The sequence below is a fragment of the Oryctolagus cuniculus genome, chromosome 17, assembly GCF_051225735.1.
Source record: "Oryctolagus cuniculus isolate XC-2025 breed Fujian yellow rabbit chromosome 17, ASM5122573v1, whole genome shotgun sequence".
Taxonomy (NCBI): domain Eukaryota; kingdom Metazoa; phylum Chordata; class Mammalia; order Lagomorpha; family Leporidae; genus Oryctolagus; species Oryctolagus cuniculus.
This window is the reverse complement of record NC_142883.1, coordinates 65,169,134-65,187,443: the sequence shown is the minus strand read 5'-3', so window position 1 is coordinate 65,187,443 and position 18,310 is coordinate 65,169,134. Positions and strand designations below refer to the sequence as shown.

The window sequence follows — 18,310 nt, the reverse complement described above, 5'->3', positions numbered from 1 at the left end:
ATGCAGTTCTGACCCACCGTCACCCGGGGTCGGGTGTGGCGCTCCCCACCACGCACCGGGCGGGCGCTCCAGGTCCCAGGCTGCACCGCACAGGCTGACAGCGCCCTCAGCCAGCCCCGGCTTCTGCCTGAGCCCCTGCACTGCCACCCAGCGAGGGAACACGCATGCCACAGGGCAGGGGCGGGCCGCATGCTCACCGTATCCCGACACCGCAGCGCTCTCAGGGGGCTTCTCCCCCAGCGCTTCCGTGGCTGCCTTCAGCTGCTCTTTCAACCTGCTGATGTCACAGTCTGCCTTCGCCTTGGCGATGCTGAGCTCCGTGTAGATGTCTTTGTACTTGTCACTCGCGTACTTCTTGTCCTGGGGGACGAAGGGACAGCAGCGGACGCGGTCACAGCCTGCACAGAGCTGTGGCAGGAGCCTCCTCTGTGCACAGGCGTGCGGACCTGGGCTGTGGGCTCCGCCCCTCGCTGATTTTCTAAGGGACCAGGAGCCGCCCTGTGGAGCCTGGGGGGTGTGGCCCGCTGCCCACGGAGCGCCCCCGCGGAGGGGAGGCGTGGTTACCCGCAGTGCTGTCTGCAGCTCGTCCTTGAGGGAGCTGATCTCCTGTTTCAGGTACTGTATCTCTGACTCCTTGACCCGCAGCAGGACCTGCGAGGAGGGAAACCGGCACTGGCTCTCGGGGCCTCGGGCAGGAACCTGGCCGGGCAGCTCAGCCGCGTCCCCGCCTCCTGCCTCCTCCAGGCCGGCTGAGAACAGACACTGACCCAGGCTCCAAGCTCCACGCGCACCGCCACGGACAGACACAGCAAAGGGGAGGAGGGAATGGCCACAACCCCCCCGCCCCAGGGCTGAGGACGCCCTAGCCTGGGGCCACGGTGCGACCACGAGGCTCGGGGGACAGAGCCGCTGCTGACGGCCTGTGGGCTCCCTCCGCCCCTCCTGCCCGCCTTTCAGGAAAGTCCTCCACTGACAGGAGACGCTTTAAGGAGGGGGCTGAGCAGGAGGACGCTGAGCGCCCTCGTGAAAGAGGACATCTGGTGCCTGGGAGAGCAGCGGGTGACGGCCCAAGTCCTTGGGCCCCTGCACCTGCGTGGGAGACCCGGAAGAAGCTCCTGGCTCTGGCCTGGCCCTGCCTCGGCTGTTGCAGCCATTTGGGCAGTGAACCAGTGCATGGAAGACCTCTCTCTGGGTCTGCAACTCTGTCTTTCAAGTGAGTAAGTCAATCTTTTTTTTTTTTTTTTTTGGACAGGCAAAGTGGACAGTGAGCGAAAGACAGAGAGAAAGGTCTTCCTTTGCCGTTGGTTCACCTTCCAACGGCCGCCGCGGCTAATCCAATGGCAGGAGCCAGGTGCTTCTCCTGGTCTCCCATGGGTGCAGGGCCCAAGTACTTGGGCCATCCTCCACTGCACTCCCTGGCCACAGCAGAGAGCTGGCCTGGAAGAGGGGCAACCGGGACAGAATCCAGCGCCCCGACCGGGACTAGAACCCGGTGTGCCGGCGCCGCAAGGCGGAGGATTAGCCTAGTGAGCCGTGACGCCGGCCGAGTAAGTCAATCTCGTCTTGCCAGCATCCGCCGCGGGGGCTTGCCGTGGCCCTGAGAGACAGGTGCAGCAGCCACACGGCTGAGCAGGCGCCACTCCAAGTGGCCAGTGTTCGTGGTATGGCAGAAACACAGCGGAGCGGGCAGGACGGAGCCCCCAGCCGCACCTGCCCAGCGGCTGACTGCCCGCGCCTGCTGTCTGGGGGATACTCGGGTCTTCCCGAGTCCCGTGGCTGTCACCATCCTCAGGCCCTGTCCCTGCAGCGGTACTCTCGGCAGGGGCCCTGTGTCGTTCCCCGGGGCTCCCGCAGTGCATGGCAGGACGGCCAGCCCTGCCTCGCGCAGTACCTCTAACTCGTAGGCGTCCTTGCCCTGCGTCAGGGGGGACCCAGCAGCCTCCCCGCCGCCATCCCCAGTCAGCAGCGTCCGTAACCGAGTGAGCTCCGCGGCCAGGCGGTTGTTCAGCTCCTGGGGGACACAGGACAACAGAGTGACCTCCACTGGGCCCTGGGCGGCGGAATCACCCAGTGTGTCCAAGCGAGCACAGCCAGGTACCAAGAGACGTGAGCATTGTGTGTGTGAGCAGTGTCTATGTGTCATATGTGAGCAGTGTGTGTGCTGTGTGAGCGTGTGTGAGCCGTGTGTACATGCGTGCTGTGTGAGCGTGTGTGAGCCGTGTGTACATGTGTGCTGTGTGAGCCGTGTGTACATGTGTGCTGTGTGAGCGTGTGAGCCGTGTGTACATGCGTGCTGTGTGAGCGTGTGAGCCGTGTGTACATGTGTGCTGTGTGAGTGTGTGTGTGAGCCATGTGTACATGCGTGCTGTGTGAGCGTGTGTGAGCCGTGTGTACATGTGTGCTGTGTGAGCGTGTGTGAGCCGTGTGTACATGTGTGCTGTGTGAGCGTGTGTGAGCCGTGTGTACATGTGTGCTGTGTGAGCGTGTGTGAGCCGTGTGTACATGTGTGCTGTGTGAGCGTGTGAGCCGTGTGTACATGTGTGCTGTGTGAGCGTGTGTGTGAGCCGTGTGCACATGTGTGCTGTGTGAGCGTGTGTGTGAGCCGTGTGTTGTGTCCCCTGCTGAGAGTGAACGTGCAAGGCCACCGCGAGCGGCAGCCTGGAGAAAAGCTGTCCCGTGGGGGTCTGAGCACAGCCCTCGTCCGCATCCAAGCAGGGAGCGGCCACAGGCGCCGCCCCAGAACACGCTCACCACAGAGGCTCCTGTGCCGTCTAGCACCGGAGCCGCCGCGCGGAGTCCACACACCCTCCTGGTGCTCTGGGTCGCCTCTAGATTGCTCCCCACCGCTTCCCAGCTAAGGCAGATGCAGCAGCTGAGCCGCCTGTGGAGCGTGCACGCGGGACTCGCCCACCCCGAGCCTTCCGTGAGAACCGTCCCAGCGCGGCTCCCGCAGAGCCTCCCTCCCTCCCTCCCGACCACCCTCAGCCGCCGTGACGGAGCAGGCGGACTGACAGGAATAAACACGAGCCTCATCCACTCCTGACCCTGAGCCTTCCCTGGAGGACAGGGGGCCCTGGCCAGCAGCCACAGGGCCGAGGTTCCCAGGGCCCGGGGAGCTGCCGAGTCTGCGACGCGCTGGCGGGGGGATGGCCGCGCTCACCTGGTTGTGGGCGTTGAGCTCCTGGTTCTCGCGCTGGCACTGCCGCAGGGCCTGCCGCTCGGCCTCCAGCGCCTGGGCCAGGTGGGCGTTCTCCAGGCACTTCTGGGAGTACTGCTCCGACAGCACCTCCAGCTCCCGCTGCACCGACTGCAGCTCCTCCCTGGGGAGAGGGCGGCGCTCAGCACTCAGGGCCTGAGCTCGGGGGTGGCGACTGGACGCCTGCGGCCACACAGACGGCCCCCAGCCCGCGCCCGTTCAGGTCAGGGAGTCTCAGAGACCTGGGGTGGTGCCTGCCAGAGTTCAGGCCCTCGGGGACGACAGTCGCTGGGTCTCTGGGGAGTCAGCCCTGGGATCAGCAAGCCAATGGCTGCAGCCCCCAGTGCCAGCCAGTCCAGAACCAGGCGCCCTCTGCCTCCCGCAGGAGCACCGAGGCCCGGCCCACCCCGCCGACTCACAGGTACTGCCGCCGCAGCGCCTCGATGTCCGAGTTGATGCTGCTGATCTGAGAGCGCTGGCTCTTCTCCAGCTCGCGCTCCATCTCCTCCCGGTGGGCATTCTTCATGGCTTCGATGGCTGCAGGAAGGACACGACCCTCAGCCACACGGCTGCCTGCGTCTCCCTCACGCCATCCCCCTGCCACAGGTGGCTCACGACGGGCAGCACGGTGGTGCCCGCCAGGCTGCCTCTCACACACCTGCCTGGGAGGATTCCCAAGGGAACTCCCCCTCCAGGGTGCAGGTGCACCACTGTCAAACAGAACAGATGTGAGGGGTGCTGCGGGGCAGCAGGGCAAGCTGCCGATGCTGGGGCCTGCACACATCACCACATCGGGGTGCCTGCCGAGTCTCGCAGCTCCACTCTGCCCCGGCTCTCTGCTAGTGTATCCTGGGAAGCAGCAGGTGAGGGCCCACATCCTCGGATCCCTGCCACCCATGCGGGAGACTTGAATGGGATTTTGGGCTCCTGGCTTTGGCCCGGCCCAGCTCTGCCTGGTTGGTGCAAGCATTTAGGGAGTGAACCAGTGGATGAAAGATCTCTTTCTGTTGCTCTTTTAGATGAAAAGAAACACTTAAAAACAAACACAGAAGGGGAAGTTTGCTCAGGGCTCTGTGACAGCCCTCGGCCAGGGCAGCTTCAGCTTGTTGGCCTGTGATGCAGGGGACACCCTGGCTAGAAGTCCCTCGTGCAGACAGGCGGCCCCCAGAGGACTGATGAGCTGGTCGCAGCCCCTTGCCTGGCGCTGGCCTCCTGAAGCCAGCCCCTGTCCTCCAGGCAGGCGGCCCAGCCCTGGCCCACCTGAGATGGTGGCGGCGGTCTCCTCGGCCAGGAGCCGGTCCTTCTCCTCCCGAAGCTTCTCCAGCTCCCGCTGGTGCTGCCTCTGCAGGTCCTCGATCTTCTTCTGGTGCGTCTCTTCCATGGCGGCAAACCCACGCTCGCACGTGGCCTACGGGGTTCAAAAGCGCTGTCAGTCTCTCTGCCTGGCCACGCTCAGCATGACTCCACCGGACACCCAGGGAAGGCTGCACGGCCACACGCTCCACATCTCAGTTCTGGGATTCCTGAACCCGACTTCTCTGTGGGAGGGGCTCCTACTGTGGGTGGGAGGAGGGGGCAGTGGCAATTCAACCGGCCAATCTTGGACCTCACAGCACCACTGCCAGGTGGGCTGATGGGAGAAAGGGAGGAGAGAGCCCAGGTGCTGTCTCAGGAGAGATCAAACCACCCACAGGTCCTCAGGGCCAGGCCTGGCTCCTCATAGCTGCTCCCAACCCAGAGCAGGTGAACAGGTGGACCCCTTGTCGAAACCCCTTCCGAGGTCCACTTCTGGGCAGGGGTCAGGCCCCTTCCTGGTTTACACAAAGTGGGAGAACACTCCGTGTCCAGAGATCGCCTCACCACATGTGGCTCCTGGCCACACTCTACGTTGCCTGGCTGGCACGCGGACTCAAAACCAAACCTCAGGGGCCAGGGAGGCTCCAGGTATGGAGGGGCCTCCCCGAGAGCCTCCACTGCCGCCCACTGCGGTGCTGGCTGAGGCCTCGTCTCCCGCCCACGGCTGGTTCAGCGTTGCTCCCGCCAGGGGATCTGCCCATAGGCGCCGCCCGTCCTCCTGCTGCCCGCACAGCACACAGCTGCGGGCTCCCTGCGGCTGCTCTCACGGGGAGCTTCTCCCTCAAGGCCTGCTCTGGAAAAACGAGGAGGGGGCCGTCTCCTTGCTAACACAAGCACCGGGGCCCCCCCTCCGCAGACCCAGCTGCTTCCCGGGAGAGCGCGGATGAGGCTCTCACTCCGAAAGCTCAGTGGAAAAAACGTTACTGAGAGATGGGGACCACTGGGGAAGAAAACAAGAAATCTGTATCATGCTACACATTTTTCATCAACTGTGTAAAGACGTTTGAATGCGAAGTTCTCAACATTCGTTTTTGGGGCTGGCGCTGTGGTGCAGCAGGTTAAGCCACTGCCTGCAGTGCCGGCTGCTCCACCTCCCATGCAGCTCCCTGCTGATGGCCTGGGAAAGCAGAAGATGGCCCGGTGGGGGGCCCTTGCCAATCCCCGTGGGAGACCATGGCTCCTGACTTCTGCTTGGCCATTGCAGCCATCTGCGGTGTGGTCCAGCGAATGGAAGACCTCTCTCGCTCTAACTCTACCTTTCAAATAAATCTTTTTTTAAAAAAATAAAATCATTTGCATATCAACAGGTGTTCAGCCCAGTTAAAGACACCCGCACCCCGTCAGAGCGCCCGGCTCCTGTACCCTGTGGGAGGCAGTGGTGATGGCTCCCTGTCACTCATGTGGACGACCTGAGCGGAGTCCCAGGCTCTTGGCTCTAGCCGTGGTTCGGCTCTGGCCATTGTGGGCATCTGAGGAGTGAACCAGCAGATGGGAGCCCTTTCTCTCTGTAACTCTGCCTTTCAAATAAATCTTTAAAAAAAATTATTTGTGCCAAAATACTTTTTTAATTCCATCTTTCACAAACTTTAAGTGCTCTCAGTGTTTTAAAAAATAGTTTAAAAATTTCCCAGTCATCAGCAAGACGTGCTGACGCAGGTGTGGTGGGGCCCGTGCAGGTGCGAGGAGGGCCGTGGCCTCCTGACCCACGTAAGGGCCATCCACACGCAGTAGCAGCCACAGCGGGTCACTCTCACCATCAGTGGCCAGTGACAGCTTCCACACGTCTCAGAGGGATGGGTGTGGGCACTGAACAGAGGAAGCCACGACAGGTGGCTGGGACGCCCCACCTGACCTGTGTCCCCTGCGTCTCAGGGGCCTCCTGCTGGCTGACGCCGGGGCCAGCACCCCTTCCTCAACTGCCTGCTGACTGCTGGTATGGTCCCCAGAACCCGGCCACGGCCACACCTAGGTGACTCAGCGCCTCCCCCACGCTGGGCACCCCTGGGACAAAGGCCTGTGCAATTCACTCTCACAGGGCACTGGGACCTGTCCCCCACTGCCCTTGGGAACTGACCGCACGGCTCCCCACGGGCTCCTAACAGTTCTGGCTGACTTGGAGAAGAACTATGGAAAGTGCTCTGGGACTGCCCAAGCAGGGGCTGTCTGGTGGGGGCTGGCGTCACACACAGGCGCTGCGTGCTCTGACAGAGCAGCTCAGGAAACAGGGCTGGCCGTACCCGAGGGTGCCGGGCACCGCAGGAGCGTGTTCCGGGGATGGGGGTGGGGGTGGGGGTAAGGAAATGAGGAGGCAGGTCCCAGGGCAGGGAGTGCCTGACCTCTGCCCCCAGCTCACCCCCGGGGGTCCCTGGCAGAGTGGAATGGAGCAGGCTGTGGGGACAGTTCCAGGAAAGCTCCTGGAGATGGCAGCAGTGGGGCTGGAGGCCATGCTCAAGGGCAGGGCCCTTCTCAGGGTGCCTGTCACAGGGCTGGGACAGGAATGGGACCCTCAACTCCCGGTCCAAGAGCACTGGGCTGTCCTTGGGGGGGTGGGAGAGCAGGGGCTGTGGTGAGGACATGAGTCACACTCTCGTCTCCTGCCAGGGACCCGCCTTCCTTCCTGCTACTTCTCCCTGTTGGGGTGAGGCTGAGCGGGGGCCAGGGGAGGGGAGCCGAGCAGAGGGACCGCGGGTGGTTCTGCTGAGTCTGACTCGGCTTTACCAGGAACCGCCTCCCAGCACCACCCCCGGCCGCCCCGCCCCCGCCCCGCGGGTTCCGGGTCCGAGGACCTTGAGGCTCTCAAAGTCCCGCTGGTACTTCTCCCGCAGAGAGGCCGCGTCGCCCTCCAGCTCCTTGTGCCCCAGCTCCTCCCGCATGAGGCCCATCTGGGCCTCCAGCTCCTGGACGCGCTCCCGCAGGCCCGTCGCGGCGTCGGCTTCGCCGGGGGCCGGCAGGCCCTCGGGCTGGGGCGGGGGCCGCTGGTGCAGGCCGAGGGTCTGCTGCAGGCAGCGCAGGCTGTGCGCGCAGTGCTCCTGCAGGGTCCGCAGCTCCTCCTGGTGGATGGTCTGCAGCTCCCGGACCTTGAGCTGGAAGCGGTCCTCCAGCGTCTGCATCTGCCGCACGTGCTGCCGCTCCATGTCCTGCCTGTCTCTGGCCGAGGCGTCCAGCTGCCTCAGCACCTGGCTGCGCTCGGCCTGCAGCGTGCTCTCGGTCCTGCTCAGCTGCTCCACCACACACCTGATCTCCTCCTCGTACTTGCCCTGCAGCGCACACATGCTCTCGCTGTGCTTGCTTTCCGCTTCTTCCAGACAGCGCTGCTGGTGGCCCAGCTGGCTGACCTTGGCCTTGAGCTCTGCGTTCTCCCTTTCCACGAGGGCGATCACTTCCAGGTACTCGCTCTTCTGCTTGCGGAGAAGTTCCTCGTACTCCTCCCGCAGGGCCCCGACCGCCTGCGCCGCTGGCTCCTGGCAAGAGGCGCCCCCGGCCTGCCAGGACTCCCGGTAGAACCGGAGCTCCTTCTCATACTCCAGCCGGATTTTGCAGGCCGCGTAACACACCTGCGCCTGGACGATGGCATCTTGAACCAGCAGCGACGAGTACTGCCCCAGGCCTCCCAGGCAGGTGCTGTACGAGAGCTCGCGGGAGGCCTGGAGCAGCCTCCGGCAGCCCCCGAGCGACTCCCAGGGCGGCAGGGAGGGCAGAGCGGCGGAGATCTCCTCCAGGAGGCTGGCCTTCTCCTTCAGCTGCTGGGCCAGCTCTTCCTGGATGGCGACAAGGGCTCCCGGGCTCTGCTGGGGCCCGCGGGAGGGCTCTGGGGAGCCCTCCACGTCTGGACTCAGCACCTCTCCCAAGGGGCTCAGGTCCCAGGCCGTGGGCACGCCAGCCTCACCACCCGCTGGCCACCCCAGGGCCTCCGACACCCGCTGCATCACCCTCTCGAAGTCTGGGGTTTGGTAGGCGCTCAGGAGCTCCTCCAGCATGCACTTGTGCTGCCGCAGGGCCCTCTGCGTCCCCCGCAGGGTCTCCTGCACGCTCTGCAGCCGATGGTGGAACGACTCTCTCGCGGACTGTGTGGCAAAGCTGAGCTCTGCCCTGACCCACGTGGCTTCCGCCAGGCCCTGGGGGACATACTGCTGCCCACCGGCCGAGGCGCCGGCTGCCTCTCCTCCCAGTGTCCCCAGGTGCTTCCTCAGGGACTCCACCTGGCTCCAGAACTCGCCGTCCACCAGCACCTTCCTGGCCCAGGCCTCTGCGGGGGCCAGGGCGGAGACGGTGCCGCTCTGAGCCGCCGGCGGCGACGTTCCTGCCTGAGACACCTCACAGAGGACGCGGGACACGTCCAGGGTGGTGCTCTTCAGAGAGTCTGCGATCTGGCTGATCAGAGACGCCTCCAGGGCTATCTGGTCAGACAGCAACTTCACCTGCTCCTGCTCGCTCAGCTCCGGCCGAGGGGCTATCCCGCTCTCCACCAGGCGTCTCTCCTCCAGCCACGCCTGGGCCCTGCCGTCGGCAGGGGCCGGCCAGGGCCGCAGGGCCCGGATGGCACTCACGAGCGCGCTCTCCACGCTGGCCAGCGAGGCCGTGCTGGGGTCCTGCTCGTCCCCCTGGCTGGCCCTCGGCAGGGCCCTCAGCTGTTCTCGGCAGCTTTCTAGGCACGACAGGGCCTGGCTGTTCTTCACCTGGAAGTCCCCCAGCTCCCCGACGTGGCTCTCGACACTCGTGGCCCTCTCCTGTCTTTCCTGCTCCAGCTGGGCGGCCAGGGCGCCGACCTGTAGCAGGCTGGCGCGGAGCTGCTCGCGGAGCTGGGCCTCGGCGCTGGCCCACTGCTGGTGCAGCGCGAGCAGCGCATCCCGGCTCTGGCCCTGCTGGCTCTCCAGCCTCACGGTCACGTCCTTGAGCTTCTCCTCCGTGACGTAGAGCTTGGTCTCCAGGGAGTGGATGATGGACAGGTACGTGTCAGAGTCGCTGGCTGAGGGCGGGGCGCCGGGCGTGGCCTCTGAGCACATGCTCTCCTCCGAGGGCGAGCGGTCCTGACTGGTGTCGGACGAGGTGCTGCTGGCCCAGGTCTTCTCGGACCCCTCAGGGTGGGTGTATTTTTGGCACTGGATCGTGGAGAACCGGATTCTTTGCCTTTTAGCCCCAGGCGCTCCCAGGTCGGGCTTGGCTGTGCTTGGCAGCTGCCCCTCCCTGCTGGAGGCGTCCTCCGGCTTTGGCAGCACCGCGCCCTCTTCTCTGCTGGGGCTGCCAGCGCCGCCTTCCTCCCCCAGGGCAGCCACGGGGTCCTCGTCCTCCAGCCGCTGGCCCAGAAGGGAGATGCCACCCTCCTCCTCTCCATCTTCCGGGGCAGCCGGGGGGGGCTCCTCGGTGCCCGTCGGAGGCCCGTCTGCAAATTTCCTCAAAATCTCTTCCTTTTCCTGGAGCTTCATCTCTGTCTCTTCTAAGCTGCTCCCCAAGGCAACCATCTTAACCAAAGCCTCGCCGAGGTCCTGCTCTTTCTGTTCCAGAACTCGCTCATGCACTTCCTTGATGCGCCTCAGCTCCTCCTCCTTCTCTCGGAGCAGGGCGTGCGCGCTCTGCAGCTGGCCGGAGACCCGGCGGTAGGAGCGCTCCAGGCTCTGGCAGTCGGCCTCCCGGCCGCTCAGCTTCTCCTGGAGCGCGGCGGCGCGCTCCGTCAGCTCCTGCAGCCGCTGCCTGGCGAGGTCCCGCTCATCGCGGAGGCGCTGCACGTGCTCGGCGAGCTGGCGCAGGCTGGCCTCCCGGGCCTCCAGCTGCTGCTCCAGCCGGCGCGCCTGCTCGCTGCCCTCGCACTTGGCGCTCAGCGTCTCCTTCTGCAGGGCCTGCAGCCGGTCCTCGCAGGCGCCGGCCCGGTCCTCCGCCTCCTTCAGGCTCCGCAGCAGCGCCCGCTTCTCCTCCTCGCAGCTCTGCAGCAGCAGCGCGTAGTTCCGCTGCAGCTTCTCCTCCACCAGCCGCTGCGCCTGCTCGCTGGCGCCCAGCTGCTGGCTGAGCTCGGCCACGCGCGCCTGCAGCCGCTGCACCTCCTTCTGCCGGTCCCGCTGCAGCGCCTGCTGCGTCTCCAGGCCCCGCAGCTCCTGGGTCCGCTCCAGCAGCAGGGCCTCGGCGCTCTGCAGCTTCTGCTCGCTGGCCCTCAGCTGGCCGCTCAGCGCCGCCTCGCTGTGCTGCCGCTGCTCCAGCTGCTCACGGGCCCTGCCCTGCTCCAGCTTCAGGTCGCCCTTGAGCTTGGCCAGTGCCTGCTCCTTGATGGCCAGCTCGGCGGTGGCGCTGCTGAGCCTCGCCTGCAGGCTCCGGATCTCGGCCTCGTGGTGCCGGATCGCGTCCTTGGCCTCCCCATAGCTACGCTTCAGGGTCTGATTCTGCTGCGTGATCAGCTCCTGGCGCTGGCACTGGGCTTCCAGCTCGCTCTGCAGGTCCTGGTTGACTTTATGGAGCCTCTGCCAGGCCCCCGACGGGGAGGTGGCCACTTCAGTCTTAAAGAAACCGATGAAACACTGGTTAGTAACCCTCGGCCAGACCTCCCCATTCTGAGTGTCACACCTCTGGCCAGGGTCAGCCACAGAAAAGCTCCTTGGTCGTTTGGCTCTTATCCTTTGCACAACTTTTTTTCCCATTAAAGAAAAGAAATCCAACAAATCATCTTAATTTTTTTTTTTGGTAAGTAGCTACTTCCAGGTAAACAGAAAACACGGACAGTAACATCAAAAACCAGTTCTAACCAAACAGCTTCTAGGAGAAATAAATCAAACAAAATGGAACAATGGACACACCGAGAAGCCAAACGCAGACTGAAGGGGAGAGGACGGCGGGAAGCGGGGCAGCAGGGAGCGCAGCACTGCGTGTGTGTCTGCGTGTGCACGTGTGTGTGTATGCGCTGCAAAACAAAAGTGCGCGGCTCTAGGCAACAAATCCTAAAAAAGCACAGGCACCAGGCGCAGGTAGATGACATCACTTCCTTCCGAGAGGATGAGAAGGAAGGAAGGGCTGGAGACCTGTCCGCAGGGGGCATCGGAACACTTTCCTCTGCAAAGGGCAGCCAGGCCTCCAGGGACAGGAGAACTAATGTCTACCTGAAAGAAGACAGAACGAGGGCGGACGGGGACCAGGGCCCGGAATCACCAACAAAACAAAACAACCTTCACGGAGAGCAAAATGAGGGCGCAGAGCATGCGGGGCACAGAACAAGACACAGATGAACAGGATCCCCCAAAATGAAAGGCACGTGGGGGGACGGCACTGCGGGGATGCAGGGAGAGTGAGGACGGCCCTGCCCGAGGCTCCCTCTGGGTCTGCTGGTGGGAAAGCCACAGATGTGACACTCAGTTCAAGTTCAAGTGCACTCAACACCCACACTGTGCAACGCTCCTCCCAGCACGGCCGCGCGCGGCGCCCGCCCCAGCAGCCAGCCCTCCTGACCCCTCCTCCCAAAGAGCCCTGCTCCCTCCAGCCTTGGGTGGCGAGCATTTCTGAAGCTCAGAGGTGGTGACTGGCCCAGTGCTGGCCAGCAAGGGCTTCGGGATAGGCTCACGCGACCCCCCAAGAGAGATGGGTTAGCAAGGTGCGAAGGCTGCTGCTAGCGTCCTTACTGTCTGAGCTAAAGTCGGCGCACAGGCCCAGCCTCCACTCAGCAAGATGCCCACACCTGGAGGGCCTGCACAGTGGCTAGGGCCTCACAGCTCATGCAGGCTAGGGGGAGGTCTACGATCACCGGTTCCTGGGCCCCAAGAGCCACCTGGGTGCAGGGGCGGGGAGGAGGCTCTGAAACTGGTGGGGAAAAAGGAAGAGGAGGCGGGGGTGGGGGCGGGTGGCGTGCAGCAGGAGTGCCCAGGGCAAGGCAGGAAGGCAGGCTTTGGGGCAGAGGGAAGCCGCCAGGGAGGATCAGACATGGCCCTGTGGCAGCCGTCAACCCCTCGGACTCCGGGTCTCTGAGTAGCAGGGCCCTCAGGGGGCACGATGCTCAAGTCTACGTGGGCATCTAGCTCCCGCAGAGGGGCAGCCGGGCTCCGGGACCTTCCTCTAACGCTGCGTCCTCGGCCTGCGCCAACAGCGAGGGTCCCGGTTCCAACACTTCACCCCTCTGCCCTCCAGCACTGCACTCAGCCACCTCCCAGCCAGCACTGCAGCGCCAGGGAGCACACGGGGCCTGGGGTGCTGTAGGATGGCTGGCACACACTGCCCACCTCCCGACAGCCGTGATGGGGCCGCAACCTAGGAAGCTGTGGCCCGGACCCATCTGGCGGGATGATGGCTTGGGCTGCCAGCTCAGGGCCTAGACTGGGCCCGCCTCCCCTCCCCTCCAGGCTGGGCTGGCTGGGTGACCGCACTGTCCCCCAGTACTTCTCAGCCAGGGCAGAAAGAAAGAAGTGGGGGCAGCAGGCTCATGCCAACAGCCCGGCGGGCTGGCGGCTGTGCTGCTGGCACAGGCAGGGGCTCTGGCTGTAATGGGCCTCAGACGAGCTGTCAGTCACACGCTATGCAACTCCACGGCTTCCACCTCTGCACAGCGGGCCCCATGGGGCCCTTGGGAAAACAACCAGAAGTGGTGTGTGAATCTGTGACACTTGTAAGGAAAGCGTAACGGCCACTCTGAGAACAACCTAAAGGCGTGTGGAGTGGGGGGCAAGAGTGACCGCAGAGCCGCCGGCGCGTGGAAAGCCCCGTCCTGGGGCGCAGGAGCCCAAGATGCTGCCGCTCAGCCTAGCTTCACCTGGACCTGAGCGAGGGCCTGCCACACTGACGCCCCTGAGTGCGTGGCGGGCAGCAGCTGCTCCCCCTACCTGCAGCACGTAGCCCTCTCGGGCACTCTGCTCGCGGCCCAGGGCCACCCTCAGCTGGTCCTGCAGGAGCCGGTTCTGCTCCAAAAGGTCCGAGGCCTCCTTCTGGCTCTGCTCCAGCTGTTGGTAAAAAGATACCAGTTCTGAGCAAGGTGACAGTGACAGGTGGAAGCGGCTGCGCGGTGAGGGGGGTGGCAGCACTACCGGCCCAGGACTTCCAGGGTCTCCACGTGCCAGCAATGTGTATGGTCTTTATCTGCAGCACGGAGGGTGGAAGGTTCTAGCTCAAGCCCACGTGACTGGCTTGTCCCACCCCCACCCCCACCCCCCGGGCACACACCCTGGGCATCTGCATCAGCTCCCACCACACAGGACCCCTGTGGATGGCAAGGCCCGGACACCACACAGCCCTTCATTTCTGGGCAGTGAGAGCTCCGTGCTGTGTCAGAAGGGAGTCCTGCTCTTGGGGTGCTGTGAGAGTCCTTGGAGTGTGCTCACCCAGCTCAGGCTGGCTCAACCCAGGCCCTGCCAAGGGCTTCAGCCATCTGACCAGTTTTGCACGATGGAGTCCACAGAAAGCTCCGTTTACAAGAAAGGGTGTCTGTAGCCCCCTTAGGCAAGACGTGGGGATCCCAGCCTCGGATTCACTCGCACCCCCAGCCAGCTTCTCCCCCAACAGCTCCTGGGTCCTGTCTGAAGCTGGGCCACGTGGGGCACGCCGGATGGGGAAGGGAACAGCTGGACAGCAGACAGCCACAGCAGGCTCCTCCCTCTGCTATGCGAGGCAGGAAGACCCCTGGCTTTTACACACTGAAGACTGACACCCCCTGCCCACCACACACACACACACACACACACACACAGTGACCCCCCGTGTGGGGCAAGGTGAGCCTCCGCTGTTACCCGGTCTCCTCCTGCCTGTCAGTCTGTCAGTGGGCGCAGAAGGTGCAGGGGCCAGGGCGCCAGCGCTCGTGGTGACATCAGCCCCACACGCTCCACACAGCACGGCTAAGTGGGAAGTGTGCCGTGTGTGAAGACGGCAAGCTTCAAGCGCTCAGCAGTTGCTTCCGTCCACACCTCTGCAGTGTCCCCAAGAGGCAGGTGTGACAGGCAGCGTCGCACCAGCCGCAATGCTGCACAGGTGAGTGTTCCACCTCCGAAACGCCCCAGACCCGAGCGTTCTGGGTGCTGGACCCTGCAGCGTCTGCAAACTGACCTACTTAATGAGACAGCCACTGAGAACGGGGCCTCACATATCAGCTCCCCGTGACGGCCACTGCCGGTGGCTAAGTCTACGAAGATGCCTACACGCCTGCACTTGATGCTGTTTCCTGGTGTGCGTGCCCTGCCCGTGGCCTCACGACAGCGCTCACAAGGCACTGGGACGAGGGATGCTCACGGCGCCTGCTCGGCCGTGGGTATTACTATCCTGGTGAGATGGATAACCTGAGCGCGGGGTCTCACAGACTGAGATGTGTTTTCCTGCCAGATCTAGTCAGGGCTGCCTGGCCCCATCGACCCCGGGCATCTCCACCTACCGGCTGACTCACCTCGGCTCACCATGGCCCCGCCTCCCTCCCCGAGTCCAGCCTGGGCTCCAGCCGCCTGCCGCTCCCACTCCCCAGGCCACTGAACTCCCAGCCCTTCAGGCCTCCAGCCGCCGCCCGCTTCCCCAGCGCTATCCCATGCAGATGGAGGGCTAGCTCTGCGGGTGGGGTCTGCCCCACAGTTAAGATGTGAGGGCCTGCGTCTGACTCCTGCCTCCAGCTAGCTTCTCGCTGAAGCAGACCCTGGGAAGCAGAAGCGCCGGCTCGGGACAGTTAGGTCCCTGTGGGACACCTGGATTGACTTCCCGGCTCCTGGTTTCGGCCTCGGCCGTCACAGGCATCCAGGGAGTGAACCAGTGGATGGGACACTGCTCACGTCCCCCCTGCTTAGCGTCGCTCGTTGAGGGACTGTGGCAGGCAGATCCGCAGGGCAGTGCCCCCGGCTCGGTGACCTCCTCCCCTCCCTGCCGCCCCACAGGAGCCGGCCCTGTCCCGTGTGTCTGCCTCCACTGCGGGGACCTGCCCATAGTCCAGGCGAGTCCCCAGGGGAGGGCTGAGTGCTGGAACCCACGGGCCACAGCGGGCACGGCTCCCGTTCACCAGAAGCTTCTGGGGGAGGAGCTGCCCCAGGCCCCCTCCAGTTACCTCCTTCTCCAGCAGGGAGGTCAGCTCGTGTGCAGAGAGCCGGTCGCTTCCGTCCTCAGGGGGCAGGTGCAGTGGGGCGATGGGCACCTGCTTTTCTTCCCGCAGAGGCGTGGTCTCCACCTGATGCCATCGCTGCTCTATCTCCACATGGACGTTCTGCGTCTTGAGGTCGACGGGGCCAGGCAGCCCAGGGCTCCGGTCCACCTCCATGCGCAGGGCTGCGTCCTCACCGCCCACCCCGTCCGGCGTGTCAAGCATCCCGAAGCGCTTGCGCCGCTCTTCCCGCCGCCGTGCGCGCTCCCGCTCCAGCTCGCCCGGCTCGGCCTCGGAGCGCCCGGGCTCATGCGTGTCGGGGGGCCTGGCGGCTCTCTCCTGAGCCAGGGCCTGCTGGATGGGGCGGAACTCAGCCCAGTCAAAGGTCTTGGAGCGGCCCTCGCGCCTCCGCTCCCGCGCGCGGCTCCTCCTCTGCTCAGGGTCCGGCTCCCCGGGCTCCACCTCCTGCTTCTCGCTGGGCCTTGGGCAGGTCTCGAGAGAGGAGCCACTCTTGTTCTTCTCCTCCGGCAGGGAGCTGGGGGCAGCAGAGGGGACACAGCGTGACGCCCCAGCCCGTGTCCCATCCTGCTCAGTGCAGGGCGGGAAAGGACCGACCTGCCTTTACCCACGCCCCTTCCCTGCGGAGAAAGGACCTGGTTCTGCGGGGAGGGGGAGGGAAAGAGCCTCAGCTGGCCTCACGTGTCCGGCATGGGGGACACTAAGGGTCTATTAACCAAAGAGACACTGGGCAGGGAGCACCGTGGGGGCTCCGCGGACCCTGCAGGCCCAGACCCTGCCCACACACCCAGTGAGGCCAACTCCATGCACCTGCACACTGGGCAGTGGTGAAAAAATGAATGGAAACAGCCACCCTCCCAGAAGGGTGCCAAGATTTCAATAGGCAGATGACCAGATTGGCTCTAACGATCTCCTGTGGCCACTGGCAGGACAGGCGGCTGAGAGGGAAAGGCCAAGACCACAGGGGCGCAACAGGGACGGGGGCCACGCTGGGCAGGGGGGAGGGGCCACACCAAGGCAGGTGGGTGACCAGCAGCACAGGCTGTGCAGGTCATGGCTGCTGGTGTCTGCTACCCGTGGCAGGCAGGGCTGAGCTGGATCCCTGAGGAGTCCCTCCTTTCCCCAACTTGCCTAAAGCAAAGATTCCAGCAAGGGAGGCCCCCGAGGAAGAAAGGAAGTGAAGAGCATCGCGCCCTCTGGGCACCTGGCGGCGCACTGGCAAGGGCCAGAGCGGCAGCAGAGTCAGCAAGGGTCCCACACGAGTGAAAAGGACCCAGAGCAGATCACCCAGCACTGCTGAACTGGGAGAGCCTGTGGCCACGCGGGGCCTCGGCGTGACACGTGAGAGCAGGCACACAGCAGCCCTGCAGCCCGGGTGCGCCAGGCCAGGCTGTGCCTCCTGCAGCCCACAACCTCCCCACCGACCAGACTGGGGCGGCGCTGAGAACCACAGCACCGCGCTCCACACCTGCGTGGATCGGGGCGTGGTGTACTCAACAATGCCTATCTTCTCAAGTCATGGAACCTCCCGAGGAGAACAGAAGCTAAAGAACGGCTAGGGAGCGAGCACTCCACCGCCTTCAAGACACACTGGGCCGGCAGGGAGGTGGACAGGCAGAACGCCTGCCTCCCCGTGGACTCCTGGGCATGGTCCCTGCGCAGGACGCAGCATGGCAAGCGTGGGAGGCCAGCCTGCTGGAGCCACACATTAGCAGCACACAAGTGCATCTGAGGGCACTTTGGAGGTCTGCCCCAGGACAGTCCGAAGCTGACCTATTCCTGCCAGGAGCCCAGGCCTGGCAGTGATGAGGTGCACGGAAGTGGGCCTCGGGCCGCCAGCCTTGCACGCCCACTGCCCGTGAGCAGCCCCAGCAGCAGCCCCGTCTGCTGCAGGCAGCATTTCTTACTGGCTGTGGGCACCCGACAGTCTGGGCAGAGTGCTGGGATCCGCAAGCCCCGGCAGAACGATGGTCTATCTTGCCGGGCCCCAGGGGCGGTGGTGGGGGCCGCGCAGGATGGCAGCTCCTGTGCCTCCTGCCCGGCCATGCCCTGCTCTCACAGAGCCCCGAGACACACAGAGCAGCTGGACCTGGCCTCACTCACGTAGGACAACTTAATTAAGATCCTCTGTTTAATGAATGAGTGGCAAAGCACAGACAGGAAAGGGGACTGAGACAGAACTCAGGTTTCCTGTTTTTCCTTCTTACTCAGAGCACAGTAAAATCAGCAGGACAGAGACAGAGGTTCTGACAAAGCCTGGGCGTGGCCTGGGTGGCCAGGGGTGGGCCCCTGCCGCTGCCTCGCTGCCTGCACCCAGGGAGCCTCCTGGGTGCAAAGTACCTGGCTGGAGAGGCATGCCCGGGGGCTCCAGAGCCCCGAGACGGGCACGGCAGAGTCCTGGCCCCCACACTGGAACCTTCTCCACTTGCTTTTCAAATGGACGCTGCGGGGCAGGAGGGAGAAGGCATGCAGCCCGTCGCAAGGCATACGAACCACAGAGCGCTAACACAGGAGAGAACACAGTTTTCCAACTTGGGCTTCAGCACCGAGAGTTTCAAAGAGAAGCTTTTCCTGGTTGCATAGAAAGCAAATAGACGTAGGAGTGAGGCAAACAGGAGACCAAGAGAGAGCAACGCGGCTGCAGGGGCCTGCGGACACGGCACCGCAGGGTCAACCTCGCCCACCACACACGGCGGCTGCCCCAGAGGCTGGCAGCCGAGCAGGCCCCGGGG

At 64.4% G+C, this 18,310-nt stretch overlaps 1 protein-coding gene across 11 annotated transcripts in view; it reads right to left on the bottom strand.

The window, feature by feature from the left end:
* The window catches only part of MPRIP (myosin phosphatase Rho interacting protein), a 119,238-nt gene that overhangs the window by 7,645 nt on the left and 93,283 nt on the right, over positions 1–18,310 (bottom strand). For 7 of the 11 annotated variants that reach the window (XM_070061694.2, XM_070061693.2, XM_070061692.2 and 4 more), the window contains 9 exons: positions 15,528–16,095; positions 13,339–13,455; positions 7,339–11,034; positions 4,457–4,604; positions 3,616–3,733; positions 3,161–3,320; positions 1,892–2,011; positions 565–651; positions 198–360 (listed from right to left, as the gene is read on the bottom strand). In XM_070061694.2, the coding sequence (XP_069917795.2) occupies positions 198–360; positions 565–651; positions 1,892–2,011; positions 3,161–3,320; positions 3,616–3,733; positions 4,457–4,604; positions 7,339–11,034; positions 13,339–13,455; positions 15,528–16,095 (5,177 nt within the window). The remainder of the gene's footprint in view (positions 1–197; positions 361–564; positions 652–1,891; positions 2,012–3,160; positions 3,321–3,615; positions 3,734–4,456; positions 4,605–7,338; positions 11,035–13,338; positions 13,456–15,527; positions 16,096–18,310) is intronic. The other 4 variants (XM_070061702.2, XM_070061701.2, XM_070061700.2 and 1 more) reach the window with 1 other exon arrangement.